General features: G+C 38.8%; 1 protein-coding gene across 1 annotated transcript; it reads left to right on the forward strand.

The window, feature by feature from the left end:
* On the forward strand, positions 1 to 21,994 carry LOC117303956 (calcium-activated chloride channel regulator 1-like). Its single transcript, XM_033788425.1, has 15 exons — positions 1 to 195; positions 5,428 to 5,719; positions 6,788 to 6,905; positions 8,498 to 8,666; positions 9,044 to 9,176; positions 9,912 to 10,030; positions 10,881 to 11,108; positions 12,172 to 12,358; positions 13,577 to 13,689; positions 15,402 to 15,519; positions 16,259 to 16,380; positions 18,190 to 18,475; positions 19,089 to 19,259; positions 20,201 to 20,437; positions 21,390 to 21,994. The coding sequence occupies exons 1-15, from the start codon at positions 1 to 3 to the stop codon at positions 21,992 to 21,994; spliced, it is 3,093 nt and encodes a 1,030-aa protein (XP_033644316.1).
* Positions 21,995 to 22,836: the final 842 nt, after the last annotated feature.

Raw genomic sequence — 22,836 nt, forward strand, 5'->3', positions numbered from 1 at the left:
ATGGCGTCCGGAACGACCGGAACGAAGCTGATCTGTGTCGCCGTGTGTTTGGGGTTGTGGTGTACTACCAGGCAGGTAGCTTCATCGTTGAGCGGAACGTCCGCTATTGTTGTCAATGAGAATGGATACGATAACGTAGCTGTAGCAATTAAGCCAGGAGTTACTCCAAACAATGAACTCATCGAAAAAATAAAGGTATCGTATATTTTGGTTGGTTCAAACTTTATTTCTCTGAAAAAAACCTTAGGTAGGCTTTATTGTTAAAGGCACTTCAGCCGATTTCACGAAACGCTAGGATTAACCCATCCTAACTTTTATAAAAGTTAGGATGGGTTACTCCTATAGGATGGGTTCAATGCATCCAAATGTATATGGTTACTGAACAACCTAATTAAGTCGTCCTAAGTCGTAAGATTAATCATTAGGTTAAGTCGACGGCTGGACACATTTTGTAATAGTCAAAGATGAGTGTTCTCACTTGGTGTATCCCAACATATGTATTAAATAACAAATCGGTGAAAAATTTGGACCCAATTGGTCATCGAAGTTGCAAGAGAATAATGAAAGTAAAACGCACTGGTTGCACACATTTGTGTGATGTCAGATGCCCAAGAAAATGCTTCAGCTGAAGTCTTTTAGAATTTGAGTGAGAAGTTACCTCTGTCAAAAAAAAAAAAAAAACATACGTCACTTCAAAGGGATCTGTTTCTCCGGCACGTTAATCCGGAGGTCGTTGGTTCGAATCCCACTCTAGTCAATTCTTTGTTCAACCCCAAAAATCATTTACAAATTTACCTAGTCAGTTTCCCTTGTGGTTTATATTGATAACGTTTTATATCAACAACAGCACCCCATTGCTCATTACAAAGTAAGTTATTGTGCTAATAATATTTGGAGAAATTACCCGTAGTGTCTAGTGCCTTTATAGAGAAGGTACAGAATGTTGCGAGGACAATTCTTTACGACCATAATATGGCATATTATTCGATGATAATTTGAGCCCAAATTTTCACAGATTTTTGTGTGTGTACATGGTGGGATACACCAGGTATGATTACTGGTTTTTGACAATATTATCAAAGGTGTCCAGTGCCTTTATTTTGAAAACGTCTGAGTGATGGAGACAATTTTCAGGATATTGAATTTTAAATTATGTCAATTTAAAGTAAAAACGCTCGCAATAAATTAAACCCAAGGTCATTGATAGTAATACTGACGGGAATCATGGCGTACACACGAATCTTTGTCGTTCGCGTGTGACTGCAATAACGCGCTCCTCGTGGGGTAGGGCGACCTTGCATGCAGTAAACTGTCATCACCCATCGGTCCATTAAAGACACTGGATACCATTGGTAATTGTTAAAGACCAGTCTTCTCACTTGGTGTATCTCAACGTATGCATAAAATAACAAACCTGTGAAAATTTGAGCTCAATTGGTCGTCGAAGTTGCGAAATAAAAATGGAAGAACACCCTTGTCACACGAAGTTGCGTGTTTACAGATGCGTGAATTCGAGACCCCAAAATCAAATTATGAGATCTCCAAATCAAATTCAAATGTATTAGTGAGAAATTACTTCTTTCTCAAAAGCTATACGTTACTTCATAGGGAGGCGTTTCTCATAATGTTTTATACTATCAACCTATCCCCATTACTCGTAGTCAAGAAAGGTTTTATGCTAATCATTATTTTGAGCATTTACCAATAGTGTCCAGTGCCTTTAATTCACGTGTAGGTGGAGCAGGTCGTCAATTTGTAACTTCATATCCCTTGTGACTTTTATAATCTTCAAAACATGCGGCTTACATTAGGTCAAGTTCGAATACACCGTAATTTATACATTTATGGCACAATAATGTAATTTTTAAAGCTATAATTTGGGAAATGTTTATAAAATACCAGGGGATTGGTCCCGCAGAACTAGATGTTAGATTAACGTTATATAGTTCGACACGGCAATCGAATCAGCTGTTGCAAACTGCTTACCAATCAAAAGGACATATGGTACAAATGCAACAAGTAGTTAATGGCCCGACATTTCGGCCCATCAAAGTCTTTTTTCGTGAGTAAACTTCGTTAGTTTTCTAGAAAGAACAGTAATTTATATGTTCGCTTTGTCAGATACCATTAAAATCTGCTTTTCAATAAAACGGGAAAAATTGTTTTTGAGAAAAGTAAACTGGTGACCATCCTCTAAGAGATTTTACACGGTGTAAGGAAAAGAAGAGAGGGGGGGGGGACAACCTTGAGAAGATCTTTACGCAAGGATGTGTTGCAGGTAGTCCCCGACGTGGCCGTCAAAAACTTCGTTGGACAGACGGAATCAAAGAACTCACGGGCTTATCAATAAACGTTGCTTATCGATCTGCACTGGATAGACAGAAGTGGAACTACATCATAAACAGGGTCACAAAGGGTCAGCCATGACTCATAGGACGACGACGAAGGAAAAGAGGGGCGCCATAAACTGTTATAATTATATACTTTTGAGAATGTGTCTAGGTTTATACTCTACTATGTACCGAGGAGTAAATTTTCGGAATTCTGGAGACTGTTCAGTTCGGAAAACTATACTACCTGGGCGGAACTTAGGAAATCAGCCGGTATATCATAGTAGATCGAGGGGGGGGGGAACTTTATTACTCGTTATTAACGAGTAATTTATTAACTATTACTTTTTTATGGCCAAATAGACATCGTATGATACCGGTTATTAACCATTGTGCTCTCAAAATTTGCGTTTAGTAATAAATTACTCGAGTCAAAAATGCACCTGGCCGCGCGGCTTTTTCAGCCGAGAGTCAAAACGGCTTGTCTATTATAATAACCCCTTGACGCCCGTGACGATATTCCCCTAATTGAATTTGAACACAGTTCTTCAGCTTTGGCAAACTGTGGGCGCTATTTTCCACATCAAATAGCCGCCACTGACGTCACGATTCCTTTGTCGCGCGGGTTTGTTTGACCCCGCGTTTATTCAGGGAGAAAAACAATTTTTACCATGTTTTAACGTGAGGTAAGAGACTCGTTATGTTTTTTGTATGTTTCCTATGGACTCCAGCTATAAGAAAACTGTAATATTTATATTTGAGATCATCCTTTATTGGCTGTTTAAAGTCACCTGGAAGTGGTATTTTTTCAAAATATAGCTTTTGTCACTAATATACGTGTTTTGATGAGTGGAATGTGAATAAACAGTTAACTAAGGTTTTAAAAAATCGTTTCTTATGTTATTTACAAATTTAAGAGTAGACCCCGACCCGAGAGGGCGCTGTTCGTGACGTCAATCGAGGCAGACTTTGCCTGTAATGCGTAGAGTAAACACAATTGCAAAGTACATGTACGGACCAAGTCGTGAGTTTGTACGTTTAAAAAAATTAATGTTTTTTGTTTTTCCGGCAATGCCGACCAGGTGTATTGCTGCTGAATGCAGAAAAACACTTTTTGAAATGTACCAACTCACGACTTGGACGTACATGTACTTTGCACGTGTGTTTACTATACGCATTGCAGGCAAAGTCTGCCTCGATTGACGTCACAAAAGGGGTGACGGAGTCAGCCACCCAAACACTTTAATATATTTTTTAAACATATAAATCGTGACAAACAATTACTAAAACAAATTGTTTTATTGTTCGTAAGCATAAACTCTTATGTTTGAAAGTAAAAAAATTCTATTTCCAGGTGACTTTAACCTCACTGGTTTGCTTGGAAGCCACTATACCCAGCAGCACGTCGTTGTTCGTTCCTATATGGACAGGGTTCTTGTCATTGTTCTGAAACGGCATTTATTGGTTCTCGTTTCATTGTACAAACGATAGCAAAGGGTATAATGTTCTATAATTGGTAACCTGTACACACTCTTATCAATAACGGTTAGCTGGAAATGAGCGTGTATTTACTTTATCATGTCATTAAGGACATCATTATTAAAAAAAAAACCATGTTGACGAGATGAGATAAAGCATGATAAACAAAACTGTACATATTAACTACAATTTGACAAACGGTAAAAAATACTAAGAAAAACTGTAAAAGTAAACTCGTGCAATACCGCGGAGTCAGTTCTTAAACTGGTATCAACGTTTCGACTAGCTTGCTGTAGTCATCGTCAGGAGACTAGTCATTACGCAGCATGCGTTTCTTATTATTAACACCATTAAAAGCCTCAGGCTCCTGTCTCAATTACCCAAGCGTTTTCAAGTTAAAGGCACTCAACACTATTGGTTATTACTCACAATGCCCGTTAGCGTAAGAAGTGACTTTGGTAACGAGCAACGGAGAGCTGTTGATAGTGTAACACATTGTGATAAACATGATGTATCTGTGATGTATCTCAACATATACATAAAATAACAAACCTGTGAAAATTTGAGCTCAATTGGTCGTCGAATTATGAGGTAATAATGAACGAAAAAAAACACCCTTGTCACACGAAGTTGTGTGCGTTTAGATAGTTGATTTCGAGACCTCAAGTTCTAAATCTGAGGTCTCGAAATCAAATTCGTGGAAAATTACTTCTTTCTCAAAACCTTTGTCACTTCAGAGGGAGCCGTGTCTTACAGTGTTTTATACTATCAACCTCTTCCCATTACTTGTCACCAATTAAGGTATTATGCTAATAATTAGTTTGAGTGATTACTTATAGTGTCCACTCCTTTAAAGACTTCAGGCCTGAAGCCTTTTATTAGGCATTAGGCACACAAATATGTGTAATTATTAAAGGTGTCCAGTGCCTTTAAGCCCAGGTTGCATAGACCTTGACAAACTTCACGATTGCTCAAACAGTAGTGTTTGAACACCCTCAACTGGATGGGTTCAAACATCCACATTAATCAAAATTATAACAACAACCATTTTCATGAGGCGCCTGACACTAAAAAGTATCAAAGTCGGCCCAGTTTTCTGGCAGACACATTTTGCTGATATTAACTCTAGTTATTTTACTCAACAAAATGGCGTACCTTATATTCCACTCATTGTATTTCACTTAAGTCACTATTCATTAACTTCAATATTTCTTCTAAAATTCTATTGCATGAAAAGGTGTTAAGGATAAGTGGCACTTGAATAGAAACTGTCAAATTTTGCGATATTTGAAGCATAATAACTTACTTGGTAACAAGCGATGGAGATCTGTTGATAGCATAAAACATTGTGAGAAACGGCTTCCACTAAAGTAACTTTCCACTAAAATATTTGATTCCACAACCTCAGATTTAGATTTTGAGGTCCCGAAATCAAGCATCTGAAAGCAGACAACTTCGTGTGACAAGGGTGGTTTTCTTCCATTATTATCTCGCAACTTTGACGACCAATTGAATTCAAATTTTCACAGTTTTTTTTTAGTGCGTATGCATTCAATCACCAATGGTGTTCAGTGTCTTCAACCAACTTTATATGAAAATATTTTTTTTCATGCATCAGTTGATGTTTAGTGAGGCATCCGTCCTTCTTTACCGAGCAACCCACCACCGTCTGTTCTTTCGCAATGTCACCATCTTCGTACCCAAGACCTGGCCACACCACTCCAGCTACCATTCCCAAAGCAAGTTGGTCTACGCAAACTCAGACGTCGTCATCGAATCATCAAGCGGTCGCAGTGCATCGCCACCTTACACTAGACAGCACAGAGGGTGTGGCAAAGAAGGATCCAATGTAAACTTCATGGATTCGTTTCTACTGGATCCTAACCTCAGAAATAATTATGCATCGCTTGGTAAGGATTTTATTTGATCAAAGTGCTTTAATAAGTTCTACCGAAGTATGTTGTTGTTCCCAAAATAAATTTAATAAGTTAACAAAATAGTGTTGGGTATAATTATTTCGTTTCCTTGAAACAATAATATTTCGACAACTTAAAACAGTGTTTTGCTCCCTAGTAATGATTATTATTTTGTAATCCCGAACTAAAAAATCTCATACATTTCCATCGGTGATGCTCAGATAGCTCCCTTAGGGGTTATTTTTTATTCATCAATGACACTTCAACCACACATCAACAACATCGTTCGTCTGTCATCATACCACATCAGGAATTGTGTTTGTTTTTCTTTGTTTTGTTTTTTGTTTTGTTTTGTTTTGTTTGTTGTTGGTTTGAACAGCAGGTTGGATACGTGCACATTACAAGTCTTATTATTATTATTATTATTATTATTATTATTATTATTATTATTATTATTATTATTATTATTATTATATTATTATTATTATTATTATTATTATTATATTATTATTATTATTATTATTATTATTATTATTATTATTATTATTATTATTATTATTATTATTATTATTATTATTATTATTATTATTATTATTATTATTATTAGTATTATTATTATTATTATTATTATTATTATTATTATTATTATTATTATTATTATTATTATTATTATTATTATTATTATTATTATTATTATTATTATTATTATTATTATTATTATTATTATTATTATTATTATTATTATTATTATTATTATTATTATTATTATTATTATTATTATTATTATTATTATTATTATTATTTAACAACATGATTTCCAGTAAATGAAATACCATTTTGGTAGATTTAGTGTTACCTTCTGTTAGTTCACTTTGCTGTTGGGTCTTCTATATTCATGGAGTCGTTTCTTCTAAAAGAAATGTCATTTGCCTCCGTTAGACATGTCACAATGGAGTGTTCATTGTTTATTTTGGTTACTTTGGGTGTTTTCTTTTGGCGGGTGGGGTTTAAAATTCAACAGTTTAGTATCTCAAACATTGAAAACTTATTGATTTTGTTTAGGTCACATTTTGCTGCACGAATGGGGCCATTACCGATGGGGTCTATTCGACGAGATCCCAACAGATGTAAATGACCACTTCTTCTTCTCCAGTCTCACCAAGCAATTTGAAGGCTCAAGGTAACCAGCATCTTAGAAATAGTCAAAGCATTTAAAGGCAGTGAACACTATTGGTAATTACCCAAAACAATTATTAGCATTCAACCTTACTTGGTAACGAGTAAGGGGGTAGAGGTTGATAGCATAAAACAATTTGAGAAACGGCTCCCTATGAAGTGACGTAGTTTTCGAGAAGAAAAAAAAAGTAATTTTCATCTAATTTAAATTTAGAGACTTCAGACTAAGAAAATAAGGTTTCGAAATCAAGCATCTGAAAGCACACAACTTCGTGTGACAATGTTTTTCTTTCTTTCATTATTCTCTCGCAACTTCGACGACCGATTGAGCTCAAGTTTTCCCAGGTTTTATTTGTTATTTTATGCATATGTTGAGATACACCAAGTGAGAAGACTGGGCTTTGAGAATTATCAATAGTGTTCAGTGTCTTTAATTGTACAACCTACATAAGGCTGGTTTAAAGCAGAAATAAATTCAGTACAGTATCGTTATCTGCGGTGCAAACTCCAATAAGTTAATCAGATATAACCTATGAATTATGCATAATGAATAACTGCATACAAACTAGAGGAAGGGAATCCTGCCTAAGGGAATAGCATACCTTTGATTTCGAAAAAAAAAAACGTTTCGATCGCTTAAATCCTCTACAAATGTATAGTACAAATAACATTTGGACCTTTCACTTCAAAGTGGTTGCATTTGTTGAGATATCGCCGAAATACATAGCGGTTAAAGCAATCGCACAACATCGATAAACAGTACAGTCCAAGGCCCACACTTCGTCTATCGCAACTTATATATGAAATAACAAACCTGTGAAAATTTAGGCTCAATCGGTCATCGGAGTCGGGAGAAAATAACGGGAAAACCCACCCTTGTTTCAGCACGTTTCGCCGTGTCATGACATGTGTTTAACAAATAAATCTGTTATTCTCGATATCGAGAATTGATATTGTTTTAATGTTTTCTCAACAAGTAAAGCATTTCATGGAATAATTTTTTTTAAGGGTAGTCTTTCACCAATACCTTCTGTAAATTTTTGTTTTGTTCAGAAAGTGTCCAATGGCTTTAAGTCCACGCAGAAAGAATAATCTTGCAGTAACGCTTCTCAGATTCAAATGTTAGAACATACCAACTTATATATATTTTAAATAATAACCAAATTACTTCGAAGTGAAATGTTTTATACTGGAAAGCTGATGTGAGCTTCTTATAACCAAATGTTTTTATTGCCATTTGTTTTAAGAGTGATAACACAACGTTTACTTTCTTCAGCAAGGAACTGGCCAAAAGCATTAACATAATTAATAGGATTTGAAACTTTGCATGGTGGAAAAACGATATGGAAAGGTTTGCGGTAACACCATGTATTGACTATCTCTATAAATGAGTTCTGAAAAGAACCACTGCTTTCAAGTGGTTCTGAAAAGAACCGTTGGTTTCAAGTCGTTCTGAAAAGAACCGTTGGTTTCAACTCGACGTTTCGATCAAAATGCTCTGTCCTATCCCGGAGAAAGTGCACTCTTCAAATTCCGTGTTTTATTATGGATTGTTTTGTTTTGCTCACAAACTTATCGTTAATCCATCGTTCTCAGATGCTCTGCTAACATCACAGGCAATTCTATGAAGTTAGACGGAATATCACAACGGGAGTGTTACGGTAACTCTAGTGTTGGGTACGAGGTTGACTGTCGCTTCGTCCCCACAGAAAGTCAGCACGAAGCCACGTCATCCGTCATGTACGGACTGGGAAAATATGACACTGTAAGTAAGGGAAGGGGCCTGCGATACATTTAGCTGGGAGGTTAAAGCACTGGACACTGTTGGTAATTACTCAAAATAATTCCTAGCAAAACAACTTACCTGGTAACGAGCAATGGGGAGCTATGATTGTATAAAACATGGTGAGCTATAAACGCCTCCCTCTGAAGGAACGTAGTATTTGAGAAAGAAGTAATTTATCAGTAAAATATTTGAATTGATTTCGAGACCTCACGCGTGAGGTCTCGTAATCAAGCATCTGAAAACACACAACCTCGTGTGAATAGTGAGTCATTTTTCTAAGCAATAATTATTTGTACACACTTACTGATCATTATTATCTTTTGTGAAATCGTGCCTATATTTTTGACATTAAATAGATCACAGATTTCTGCGATTCAGACCCGACAAATGTGTCAACCTTACACAACCACGAGGCATCCAACCAGCACAATCGACTCTGCGACCGGCAAAGCAACTGGGATGTGATGAAGAAACACACCGATCTCAAGGGTAAAACAAAATAAACTACGCGGCGCTGTATGATTTTTAGATGTCAGTAATTTGTGTGATTTTTCATAATGTTATACTTTTAAAATACATCAAATGACAAGGATCTATATGTCAGTTATATAAAACAAGTATTGAGTGGCTTTAATTCGTGAAATGGAAGGAATATTATCGCTCGGTAAAACTTGGACTGTTCTATTTCACTCGGCTTCGCCTCGTGAAATAGAACAGTCCAAATTTTGCCTTGCGATAATATTCCTCCCATTTCACTCTGAGCCACTCAATATTTGTGTACTATCAACCTCTTTCCATTATTCGTAATAACCAAGTAAGGTTTTATGTTCATAACTATTTTGTGTAATTACCAGTAGTGTCCACTACCTTCAATAGTCTGAGGGCCTTCTTCTTACGAAGTTCACTATGGTAAAAGTAGGAAAATATTAGTCACAGATGAAGTTATATTTGAAAAAAGTATGGAAACATATCGAAACAAACGAATTTCAGCTTTCAATTCAAATAATTGAAAATAAAACAGTTTTTCGAGGACAAACTCACTGCAGCCATGTCTGTAAAATCTCCCCTATTGTTGAATTGGTGTTGGAAACATATTTCAAAAACTCGACTCACGTCTTTATATAGGAAGTCCGTTTATACTTACATACGATGCGAATATTGACGGCATAACTTTGCAACGAATTATTCGTTGAGCTGTGTTTTTCTACTTTTTGTTCGTTTTAGATGGCAGCAACCCCCCGCGTGAGTTTAGAGATGAAAGTGAATTGCTGCCCACATTTAACATCGTACAACAAAACGACAGCAAGTTGGTCCTCTTGTTGGAAACATCTCGGCAGATGCTGGTATAACTTTACTTTATTTAACCTTTAAAGACAATTGCAATATTGATTTGATTTGAAGTGTCTTGGCCCAGCGTGTGACCGCACCGGATCCAAACTATGGTGTTTCTGATCAGCAGAGTGTGGGTTCGAATCTCCCAGTCTTGACATAATATGTGTTTTTAAGTAAGTTAACCATTACTTCATCTTTCGGATGGGATGTACAACCGTTGGTCACGTGTGTTGTGTAACGCATGGGAAAGAACAAAGTGTACACATCGAAAAGAGAAGGGGATCGCCCCGGTGTTCCTGACTGTGGCTGCTGTATGCGCCGTAGCAACTTGTAAACCCTTTATTTAAGATGTTACATAAACTGGGTTTCAGAATTAATCACATCATTAACCCAATTTTCTGAAAGTTTGTATATACTCAGCGCCTTGAGTACTTTGTTTGGTAGATACGTGCGCTATATAAGACTTCAATATTACTATCTTTAGTATTGAAGGTGGTGTCACTGATTGGTAAATACTTCAAATACCGATTACCAAAAAACTTACTTGGTGAGACGCCCTGCAGTTGCTGATAGTATAAACTATTTTGAGTTGGGATTCCTTTCGAAGAAGTTGGCATGGATAATCTATTGCGGCATATGTTTGTTTAGTATCGAGTAATAAACTGCAACTGAGCACAAGGAAAATATGACTGGGTATTAGTTATTTGGGATTGAACATAGACAGATTTGCTTCAGCGGGACTAGAACTAACGACCTCCTGATATTGCGTGTCGTGGTCGAGCGGATATGAGCACCGAACTCAGGTTCTGTTGTTTATGTTCAGCAGAGTGTGATATTCTTGGTGAATATTTTTTTTTTCAGGGAGAGCCATTGGAGAGAATGATGAGTGCAGTGACTGCTTTCATCATGCAGGAGGCCCCTATCGGTGCCTCAATCGCTATCATGCGCTACCACAACGTGGCTGACCGTCTTATTGATGGCTTCGTGAGAATACAGTCGGACGAAGACCGTCACACTCTAGTCAGTGTACTACCAACCCATACGTATGGAGCCACGTCTGTAGGGGACGCGCTATTCAAAGCAACTGTGGTAAGACTAGGTTCTTTTAGACTGGTGCCTTTCCTTATCCGCAAGACAGGTACTTGCTTTTCATAACCAGTGATTTCATTGGATACAATGATGTCATTGGATAGACGTGCAGTGACGTAAAACTTTACGTATTATCTGTGTTTTGATTGGTCAGAGGTGATGGTGGTGCAGCTTACAAACATCACCTCGGACCAATCAAAACGCAGAAGCTTACTTTCGGTCGTCTGCATGCAGTGTCCACATGTGTATTATGTACAGTATACTTGCATTAAAATGGGTGCGTTCGATAAGCTTCCCTGGGTCGACCCCACAGTGATCACTCGGGTGAGCCCCTGACAAGGGCTAATCAAACGATCACACGCGCCATCTCGTGGTGACGGCATGCACCTCAGATCACCCCCAAGTGACCCACTCCACAAGCAGGGCACTGGGGGCTGACCCGGGTGAGCCCCGCCAAAGCTATTCGGACGTACCGGGGCAGACTGGGGTCGACCCAGGGAAGCTAAACGAACGCACCCAATGTTGTAATTTAGGATTCGGACTGGTTGTGCAATGAATGTAGGTGAAAGGTGATTATGGATGGGGATTGAACTAGGCTACATGCCACTCTCGGGCGTTATACCCGAGCCTCGCAGTGTGACGTCAGATGTATAGGCTACAGTTTTTATGCTGTGGTCAAAATCTGAAACAAATGTCATGTGGTGACGCACTCGGGCCTTTTGCTTCTTTTGGATCCGATTTTGATGTTATTTTGAAACTTATAGAAGGGATTCTTACAACAAATACCTAATTTTATAAAACAAATTTGGGAGACTTTGGAACGCTATAGGTGGCTGCAAGCTTACAAGGTAAACTTCCATTGTTTACGTATATAGGTCTGAGCATGTGCACATGACCGGGAATAATGGAATTTACCTTGTAATAAGTCTGCTGCCACCAATCGTCGTAAAAGTCGCCCATTGACGTAATTATCTAAGTTCAATTACCACTAAGGGCCACCATACTTTTTAATAAATATCTGTACTAAAATTTAAAATGTTGTCCATTATGTTTTATTTTACAGATGTTGGAAGATTATAGCGTCGATACGACCGGTGACCGCATTCTTATTATAAATGCTAACGCAGGGAACCAATTCCCGAGTATTGATTATACCAAATCTAAAGTCTTGTCAGCCAATGTCATTGTGGACGCAGTGGTCATAACGCAGAACGCTGAACCGGAGCTGTTTACAATAACCGAACTAACAGGTGAGTTTCACAAATTAAAGGCAGTGGACACTATTGGTAATTGTCAAAGACCAGTCTTCTCACTTGGTGTATCTCAACATATGCATAAATTAACAAACCTGTGCAAATTTGAGCTCAATTGGTCGTTGGGGTTGCGAGATAACTATGAAAGAAAAAAACACCCTTGTCACAAGAAGTTGTGTGCTTTTTATATGCTTGATTTCGAGACATCAAACTTTAAACTTGAGGTCTCGAAATCAAATTCGTGGAAAATTACTTCTTTCTCGAAAACTACATCACTTCAGAGAGAGCCGATTCTCACAATGTTTTATACTACCAACCTCTCCCCATTACTCATTACCAAGTGATAAATAATTATTTTGAGTAATTACAATAGTGTCCACTGCCTTTAAGGATAGTCTACGGTGTAGTGATCCCTGTTTCTCATTGTGTTTGATGGCAATACCAGAGCTCCGTAGAAAACAAACATAATCGTGTTGATACAAGTTTTTGATCACGTTTTTGGCCATGACATGAATCCCTACTCATAGTGAATTAAGATGTATGTAGTATAACTTACATGTAAACGTTTCAGCTATATTAGTCGTCATGTTTTTAAGAAATAAGTTGAAATCACAGAGCAGTGTTTTCAGGAGAGTTGCGTCAATCCATTTCTCATGCTTAAATAAATTGGGTGACATTGTTTCACTCAGTTATCACTATAAACTATAGCACCTCATCAAGTACTATTTGAAGAGAAGCGCTCTACCATTATTATATCCAAACCGTGTAAGCTTAAAGGCAGTGGACACTATTGTTAATTACTCAAAAATCATTATTAGCATGAAACCTTACTTGGTAACGAGTAATGGGGAGAGGTTGATGGTATAAAACATTGTGAGAAACAGCTCCCTCTGAAGTAACATAGTTTCGAAGAAGTAATTTTCCACGAATTTGATTTCAGAACCTCAGACTTAGATTTTGAGGTCTCGAAATCAAGCATCTGAAAGCACACAAATTCGTGTGACAATGGTGTTTTTTCTTTCAGTGTTATCTTGCAACTTCGACGACCAATATTGAGTTCAAGTTATCACAGATTTGTTATTTTATGCATATGTTAAGTGAGAAGACTGGTCTTTGACAATTACCATTATAGTGTCCAGTGTCTTTAACGTAAATCTCTAGTTGTTTGTAGTTTTTATCGTACAATACCTTTAAAACCTTTTACTATATGGGAAGGAGGAACTGTTTACTACGACACACCTGACTCGGGCTCAGTCGGATCCATGGTGGAGGCAATGAAAAGATCCCTCGACCGGTATGACGTCAGTGATGACGAGAAACGGTTCCAGGTAAGAGTTGCCTGTTTCATTTTTTTTTTTCCTGAAGAGGTTTAAAAACTTGCTGAAAACTAATTTATTTAAATCATCATACACTTAGCTTGTTACAAGTCTTGACTTAGAATATTCATTGTATATTTTCTTTATTTTGTTCTATATTTCTTTTTTGTTGTATCGGCCTATGTTTTGTTTTTGTTCTGCGCCTCGGAATGGGGGTCTTGTTCACTAGATAGATAGCGCATTATAAATGCATTATTATTATTATTATTATTACAATTGAGAGGTTTCTCTTTAAATCACAAAGCAAATACAAACATGTGGGAAGGTTCCATTAGTTACTCGCTCCTCGGTAAGCCAAAAAAAAAAAAAATGCAGGGAGGGGTGTAAAAAAGCCTTCTGCCGTTAAGACACCCGGAAGCTCCAACGAGCAGATACCGCTGTTGCAGGAGATTCTGTGTCCAGGATGATCTCTCCCCCATTATGGCGAACTGGGCACAAACTTTTTCTGGTAGCGCCCTCTTTTGAATTCTCCTCTAACCCATATTTTCTTTTGATACGGGGGGGGGGCAATAATTGTTTGTTTCGTACCACTTGCTGGCCACGGGGTCTACGGTGAAGGGATCCGGGAAGGCGCCCTTAATATGCGTGTCTACGATGGCCAGCGTGTAGTACGAAACAAATAAATTCACACGGGGGACAGAGTCTCCGGTGACATAATTTCCTGGGACACCGCCACGTTGTTGAGAAGGGTTTACTGGATGTAACATTTTGTGCCTCAGATAAATTTATATTAAAATATATGCCAGCACCTTAAAGACACTGGACACTATTGGTAATTGTCAAAGACTAGTCTTCACAGTTGGTGTATCTCAACATTATGCACATTCAAAATAACAAACCCGTGAAAATTTGAGCTCAATCGGTCGTCGAAGTTTCGAGATAATAATCAAAGAAAAAACACTCATGTTACACGAAATTGTGTGCTTTCAGATGCTTGATTTCGAACTCATTTCAAATATTTCGGTGAGAAATTGTTTCTTTCTCAAAAACTACGTAACTTCAGAGGGAGCCGTTTTTCACGATGTTTTGTACTGTTAACAGCTTCCCAATGCTCGGTACCAAGCTTTTATGCTAATAATTATTTTGAGTAATAACCAATAGTTTCCAATGCCTTTAAAGCCATTGGACCCTTTCGGTTCAGAAAAACAAATAAAAGTTCACAGATTTACAAATAACTTACAGGGTTTACAGAAGGCAATGGTGAAAGACTTCTCTTGAAGTATTATTCCATGAAATGCTTTACTTTTTGAGAAAACAGCAAAACAATATAAATTCTCGCTAACGAGAATGACGGATTTATTTTAAACACATGTCATTACACGGCGAAACGCGCGGAAACAAGGGTGGGTTTTTCCGTTGTTTTCTCCCGACTCCGATGACCGATTGAGCCTAAATTTTCACAGGTTTGTTATTTGATATAGAAGTTGTGGTACACAAAGTGTGTGCCTTGGACAACACTGTTCACCAAAAGGGTCCAATGGCTTTAAAACATAATTAATACTCTGGGACACAACCCGTTCCCCCTCTTAGATAATTTGGACTGATCCAGTCTAGGATATCAAGGTGAAATTGGAGAAATGACAAGAATGCGCCATGAATTGGTGTTACCAGCCGTCATTCAAGGGTTTTAAACATTAAACAATTCTGCAATTGTCGATTTTTAGGTTTTGGGAGCTTCTCTGACGGTGCTTCCTGAGGGGTCTGAAGAGAAACTTGTTTACATTGATTCTACGATTGGGAGAGACACACGGTTTGCAGTGTCGTGGATTCTTGATTCACCGGGTAAGCAGATCGCTATTGCCCCCGCAGAGTAGTAGGGGCCAACTTTCATAGAGCTGCTTAAGCTTACAAGGAGCCTAAGCACAACCAAATTCTGCTTACCAGAATAAGATTACCAGTCAAACTGCTTTTTCACATGTACAATTTATGACTGGTATCCTGCTCATTTGTGCTTAGCAGAACATTCTTAAGCAATATCGTCTGCTTAAGCAGCTCTATGAAATTGGGCCCAGATGTTTTTTGTAAGAGTGTGTTAATTTGTTTTGACGGTTAATTGTACGCATTATAAACATTGCCACTTGAGGCTTAACAAAATAAATCACTGAAGAAGGAGTTTTGCCGCATTGAATGGTACTTTTAATTAAAGTGCAATTAAGTCTTTTTGTGTGGTTCCAAGGTTAAACCCTTGCTAGAAAGACTTTTTAGTATAGCCTGATGGTAGAAAAATTACATTATCTTGGCTGCAGACGTTATCTCTAAACAAAATTAAATTTTCAAATTGCATAAGCGGAAGACTTACTATGTAAATTTCCATTGTTCACGTAGTTCTGGGCATGCGCACGTTACCTGTAACAATGGATGTCTGCTGCCACCTTGCGTTCCAAAAGTACCAAAATTGAAGACACTAACAAGGCTTATGTCATCTCATTCAGTCGCTGTTTGATTCCAAAGAAGATTAAAACAATTCAGATGTCCTGCTTCTTAAAACAACTAATGTTTACTTTTTCTGTGTCATAAACAGTCGTTGCTCCCGTCGTTACGTTGATCGACCCCAGTGGAAGTAGTTTGACCGACTCGTACCCTGGGTATTCTAATAATACCGAGCTAGGACTGTCTTCGTATCACGTTCAGGGACATGCATTGGTGAGATACAATTAAAAAATTATATGAATTAATGAAATATAATTGTAATTCTATGAATAATAATGAAGTACAAGTCGAAGAGGGTCCCGCCCGCTGCTTGGTTTTGAACCCTCCCAATACTGTTTGGTCAAAAAACTGTATGACCTCAAAAAAGATGGCCAGGACTTGTGTCCGGGCCTTTATATACGGGCATCGCCCCATGGACTTATTTGAATAACAATACAACCTTTGCATGTATTGTGTGATCCGCATGCCATCACGTAGGAAGGAATGCAATCCCACTGAAGACAATGTTATGAAACAGAATACACGTTTGCCATTATGATGTATAGACGATGTGACCTGTGGCATCACATGTATACAAAAGAGCCACGTAACCTGGACTTTCTACAGGCACGATTTGTACACAGCCTAATGGAAGAAAACATATACTCTTATATTTTATGGAGATTGCACTGTCTAATTCTTATCAACTTTTGATATGATGAAAGGGGGCACATCTCAAAACTTGTCCAGCTTTTACTTTCATAACTCTTGGATTTATGTGGAAATTATGACACAAAATTCAAACTTTCCCATATGACCAGTGCAGTATCTTGCCTGCCTGAAATGCCAAAGAGTGTACAAGGTCACACTTCTTGTAAACAACGGTCACTTGCCTATAGCTTATAACGTTGTCGGTGCATTGAAAAGCAATCCGTAAATACTAACTTTAATGTCCTTGTTAAAAAACAATATTATTGGAGGCATTTTGCATGGTGAGGTATCAATATTGTGTTTGCGGTAACACCATGTGTATTTCTACTCGCCAGGTAGAGTTTGTTCTTTAGAGAACTGTCTTTCTATATTATATATTGATAGGTATAGAAAACTGGCTTATAAGCTTGTAGGATCTTTACTGCAATACCACGGAGTGAGTTCTTAAATTGGTCTCAACGTTTCGACTAGCTTGCTCTAGTCATCGCCAGTAGACTGTAGAGATAGAGAGAAGAGGGCCTACTTATGCTAAAATAGTTCTGCTATTGGTTATCCTTCATACGGATGAGAAAATGGTCGCAAGGGAAACAAGTTTGTTTTCGCTTTTTGGTGGCGTTTGACCATAAGAATATACACATACCTACACCATCGTACTGTTTCCAGCAGACCGTTTTGTATTGTATTGTGTCATTGTTTGTTCACAATCACTTGAGACAAAGAAGTTTCGTGAACAGACTTTTGTGCAAGTAAGAAACTTGGAAGTCTTAACCAATCACAAACCCTTGTATTCCAATATCGAATACTATGGGTTCGTTCGATAGTTTCGCTGGGTCGACCCCGGTCTGTCCCCGGTGCGTTCGAATACCTTCGACGTCATTCCTTTTAACTTTTACTTCTCGTTTGTTTTCATCTCAAAGCGCATATAGGGACTTCTCTGTGATTGTGATATGCGCTCTACAAAAAATGGTTCATTATTCTAGGGGCTCACCCGGGTCAGCCCCCAGTGCCCTGTTTGTGGAGTGGGTCACTTGGGGTGACCCGAGGTGCATGACGTCACCACGAGAGGGCAAGTGTGATCGTTCGATTAGCTCATTGCAGAGGCTCACCGAGTGGGCACCGCGGGGTAGACACAGGGAAGCTAATCGAACGCACCCCATAACGGCCATTTAGTGGGAGATACTGTCAGAAAATGTAACATGAACTAACATTGCCAGAGCGCTCTCTGTGTGTGAGTAACTTTAGTGACGCCTTGAAAATACTTGACCATAATATACCCACAACTATTTCATCTCTATCAGAACTTAACTATTTTGTTCTTCATCTACCTGACAGGAAGGTCCATGGAAGGTTGTTATTGGGAACTCAGACGCCTCCCGGTCTGTCGAAATTCACCTTTCCGTGACGTCAGCCACAATAAATCCTGACGTGCCGCCTATAACCCTGACGTCAGCTATGAATGAGCTTAGCAACAACTTTCAAGTCACTAATGAACCGTTGACGATTTATGCAGAGGTCAAGCAAGGTTACCGGGCAGTGGTTAACGCTGACGTTACTGCCTTGGTATCGATACCGAAATTACTCGATCCAGTCGAAGTTCGGTTACTCGACAATGGAGCGGGTAAGTTTTCAAGATGTAGTGTCAACATAATTTCTCCAGTTGATCGCTTTGTAGTGTTTGTGTTTCGCATTGGTTTAATTTTTTAGATATTATATTTGGTTTGGATGATTCCTTTACTGTCATGGAATAGAAAGAGCATGGGTACTAACGTCTAAGTATTCCTGTTAAATAATCAGGAAACAAAAACGTGATAATAACATGGACTTTCCTCGCCAGTCGGCTACCCTATTAAAAGTAGATCAAAATCACCAGATTTTGTGAAAACAAATTGTAACCAAATATTGTTTGTATAGTCTTTCATTATCTAAACGAAAACAAACAAAGCAAACAGGTCATTTTGTTTGAAAAAATCCTTCAGCCGTGTACATTATTTCAGCTGCGTAGTAAACACTTCATACGTCAATTTGGATGGGTTTTTATAGGTTTGTTTTTATACAAATTCCCTGTGTCAAAATATGCTAATCAAAACAAGCAAATAAATGTTGTAAGGATTTGTTTTGAAAAAAAATAACGGCAGACCCTCAGGTGACAAAAATAATTCAAACAGGTATGAAAAGTTTTTCGAACCTTGTTTCATCCTTTGAATTTTTTTGTGTACCTCCTTCGCAACCAGGTGCGGATATAACAAAGCATGACGGCATTTATTCCGGATGTTTCACGAACTACACGGTGGATGGTTTGTATGGCGTGGGGTTAAAGGTCGAGAATGACGGTGCGGCTGAACTTATTGACTTTCCGGCATCGCTGTCCCCACCACGCACTGTCGGTTCTGACAGCAACAGTGGTGAGTCTACGGGTAAAGCACCTTCATGTTATCCTACACGTTTCTGTTTTTGCTGGTCAAACTGAAAACACGCCAAAGTATAGTGGTCACTAATAATAGGTTCTTAGTGCTTTATCACATCCCCACAGGGGCGTATCAAAGTGCTCATTATCTTTTTTCTGCAAGGTTGAGCCAAGTTTGAAAGTATGAAACCTTTTCTTTTTAAGCACCATGTAATGGTTTACAAGCTGTTGTTCCACAATATGCTGCCGATCAAACAAGAACACCAGGTCGAACCCTATAATCTCTTTTCGATGAGTGCACTGTTTTTTTTTACGTGCGTTACACAGCACACTGGACCAACGGCTTTACGTACCATCCGAAGGACGAAGCATTATACTTGCTTCAGGACACAGGTATCACAACTGGGACTCGAACCCACACTCCTGATAAGAAACACCAGAGCTTGATTCCGGTTCTCCTTAATCGATAGGCCACGACATGGCCAGTAATTTTTTGTTCTCCTACTCGCCAGTTTCGTATACATTTCGAAAACAATGCTGTTTTTTCAAAAACGTTTTACACTGTAAAACTGCAGCATTTCGTGCACATAAACCTGTGCATAAATGGTATTCTAACTGGAGATTCCGAGCTCATGAGTCATACTGCCTCAAAGGTCAAAGGTCATGTCGAGACAGAACTCGAAAAATCCCGCATGTGTTTTTGGTCTACTGGCTGCAGATTAACCAAGGCGCACGCGGCACACCCGAATGACACCACCCGTAATGTACAATACTAAGTAGAACAAAAAGCGCGAGGGGTAGCAGGTCTTTTTCGTGCGTGAAATCTGGGGGCCGCCACTCTGTGCGCCTTGGCTGACGGCTTGCTGCAGACCAACAGGGCAGCGGAGATATTAACCTTATACCCATCACAAAGACTCCCTTTTAATTGTTGTATTTCAGCTCAATCTGAAAGTACGTTACAAAGGCTCAGGGCTCGTGCCGTTGGCAATCCAGCGCCAATTTTCAAGCGTTTGGTTTCAGCTGGTGCCATTAGGATGACCGGTGTTCCACCCAACGGCACAGACGAACTACCCCCTGGAAAAATAACAGATCTTAGAGTTGTCGGTACATCGTATAAAGATAAGACTGTTGAGCTTGAATGGACTGCGACTGGGGATGACTTTGATAGTGGGAAAGGTTTGTAGTTTTTTTTTTTTTTTTGAAGTCGCCAGACACACAAGGCCTGAAGGCTACTACAAGGTGTGGGCTACAACCTTATTTTACGGTAGCGTTGCCGCCAACTCGTGGACCGAATTAGGGTTCTTGACCAACTTTGCAATCCCTATACGGATATAGGCTTGGGTATAAAAGGAAACCTCCCCAATTTTGTGAAGCAATCATGGTTTAAGGACACAATTGCTGTCACGACCGGGACTCCAACCAACACTATACTGATCATAGAGGCCCTTTTCGAAACCATGGCTAGGGTTTGGGCTTTGTTTAGGCTCAGCCAGTTATTTAGAAGACGTGTGCTTTTCCAACGGGGTTTCAATCACAAGCTAAAGCTCAAAGCCTTGGTTTTTGAAAAGGGCCATAGCTTGTTTGACCAATAGATGGATTGCACATGACGTCATTGACCACCACCTTTGACCAAACGTACACGCATGCAAGGCTATCATTGGATAAGAGTCATCCATTTATACTCTGCTCTCTTGCTATCATGGAACAATTTCAATGAGCTGAAATAGATTGTGCTTTACCAGAGAAGGTTACCAGTCAAACTGCTGTGTCACATGTACAACTTGTGACTGGTATCCTGCCCATTCCTGCTAAAAGCAGAATACTCTCAAGCAATATATTTTGCTTAAGCAGCTCTATGAAATTGGGCCCCGAGCGAAATCAAATTTTTCAGTCAAGATGACATCAGTTCGCTTTTATAGCGCGTCAGCCCCTTCAATTCAATGGGAGGTCTGAGGCCCTCGGTGGCAGCAGACTTGCCAGGTAAACTTCCATTGTTTACGCAGTTCTATAACGTGCGCATACTTCTGAGAACAATGACTTAACCTGGTAAGTCTGCTGCCACCAAGTGTCCCATAAAGCCTCCTGATGATATTTATAAATCATTGCCTTGATTTTTCTCTCCCTGCAGCCAAGCTGTACGAACTTACCCGTGGGGCTAATGTAGATGCATTCCTCGCAGGCACGGGGACGGTTCCTATCCTGCAATCAGACATTAAATATGGTAACCTCGTCGACCCTAAACCATCGGGTTCGACGGAAACATTTACCGTCCTCGTACCCATCGACGCTGGAGTATCGTCATTTGCGTTTTCCGTCGCTGCTGAAGATGACGTCGGCCTGAAATCTCCCCCGTCTAACGTTGTGTTCGTCACAGTCCGAGAATACATTCCCACAGCTCCGTTCCCAACTACGCCTGCGCAAGACGCCTCGAGCCCGATGACGACCGAGCCAACAGTCACAATATCGATACCGTATACAACCGTCAAACCGATACTCACTCGAACCGAAGTAATTGTTATAGGTGTAATCAGCAGTGCCGGGATTCTATCAGCAATAATCATCTCAGCGGTATCGATTACCAAATATTTGTTGAACTCAAAAGTTGTTCCTTCACGACCGGTATCGAAGGCATCAATTGACAGTACTCGTCGATTTCTTGATAAAAAGGATTGGGAGGGTGGTTCGATGAAGATTGTTGATTTAGAGGCGCAGGGTATGGAGTCAGAAATCTGATTTATTTTATGGGTTTTGCTAAATTCTATTGAAAAATGTTTGTGTGTGCAATGAATACCAAAAAAGACAAGTTTGAAGTGAAAATGTTTTGTGTTTGATGGTCTTTTTTAAACTTCCACGATTTGGCAATTACCAAAACGTTGCCATTAAAATGTTTTGTTTACTATAAGGCAATTTGGTGTTTTTTTTCGTGTCAGTGTTTGGAATTTCATTAATTTTGACTGTGTGGCGATTGCTGCTTATCTACCTGCTTAGTAATTAGATTAAAGAACGCGCTTAAAGGTGCTATAAACAAGTTATCAATTATTAATAAATTATAATACATTAACTAAAATCATTCCACATTGTGACTGCAACATACTCTATTTGTATTTATTTTACTAATTTAATCGGAATGTACATTTTGTAGTATACAAATTATCTCTATCAAGTAATATATGTGCTTGTCAATTACTGCGCGCTGCGGTCAGTGTTAAAACTTGAAAACTTGTCTACGTTAATATTAATAACAATGGAAAATTAAGCCATTTTTGAGTGTACGAAGTGACTTATAAGTTAAAGTAGAAATGCGGAATAAATGTCAGTGACTTCAGTGTTCATCTGAATAGGGGACTATCGGGACGCTTGGTGGCAGCAGACTTACTATGTAAAAGCCATTGTTCTCGGTAATGTGCGCGTGCTCAGATCTAACATAAACAATGGACATTTACCGAGTATGTCTGCTGCCACCTAGCGTACCAAAGTCTCCTATTACAATGTATTATAGATATTTCCTCTGTTACTATAGTCTTAAATGGTTAAATAAAAGTAATAATACTGTACATTATGTCGCGCTTTGTGTA

The sequence above is a fragment of the Asterias rubens genome, chromosome 20 (genome assembly GCF_902459465.1).
Source record: "Asterias rubens chromosome 20, eAstRub1.3, whole genome shotgun sequence".
NCBI lineage: Eukaryota > Metazoa > Echinodermata > Asteroidea > Forcipulatida > Asteriidae > Asterias > Asterias rubens.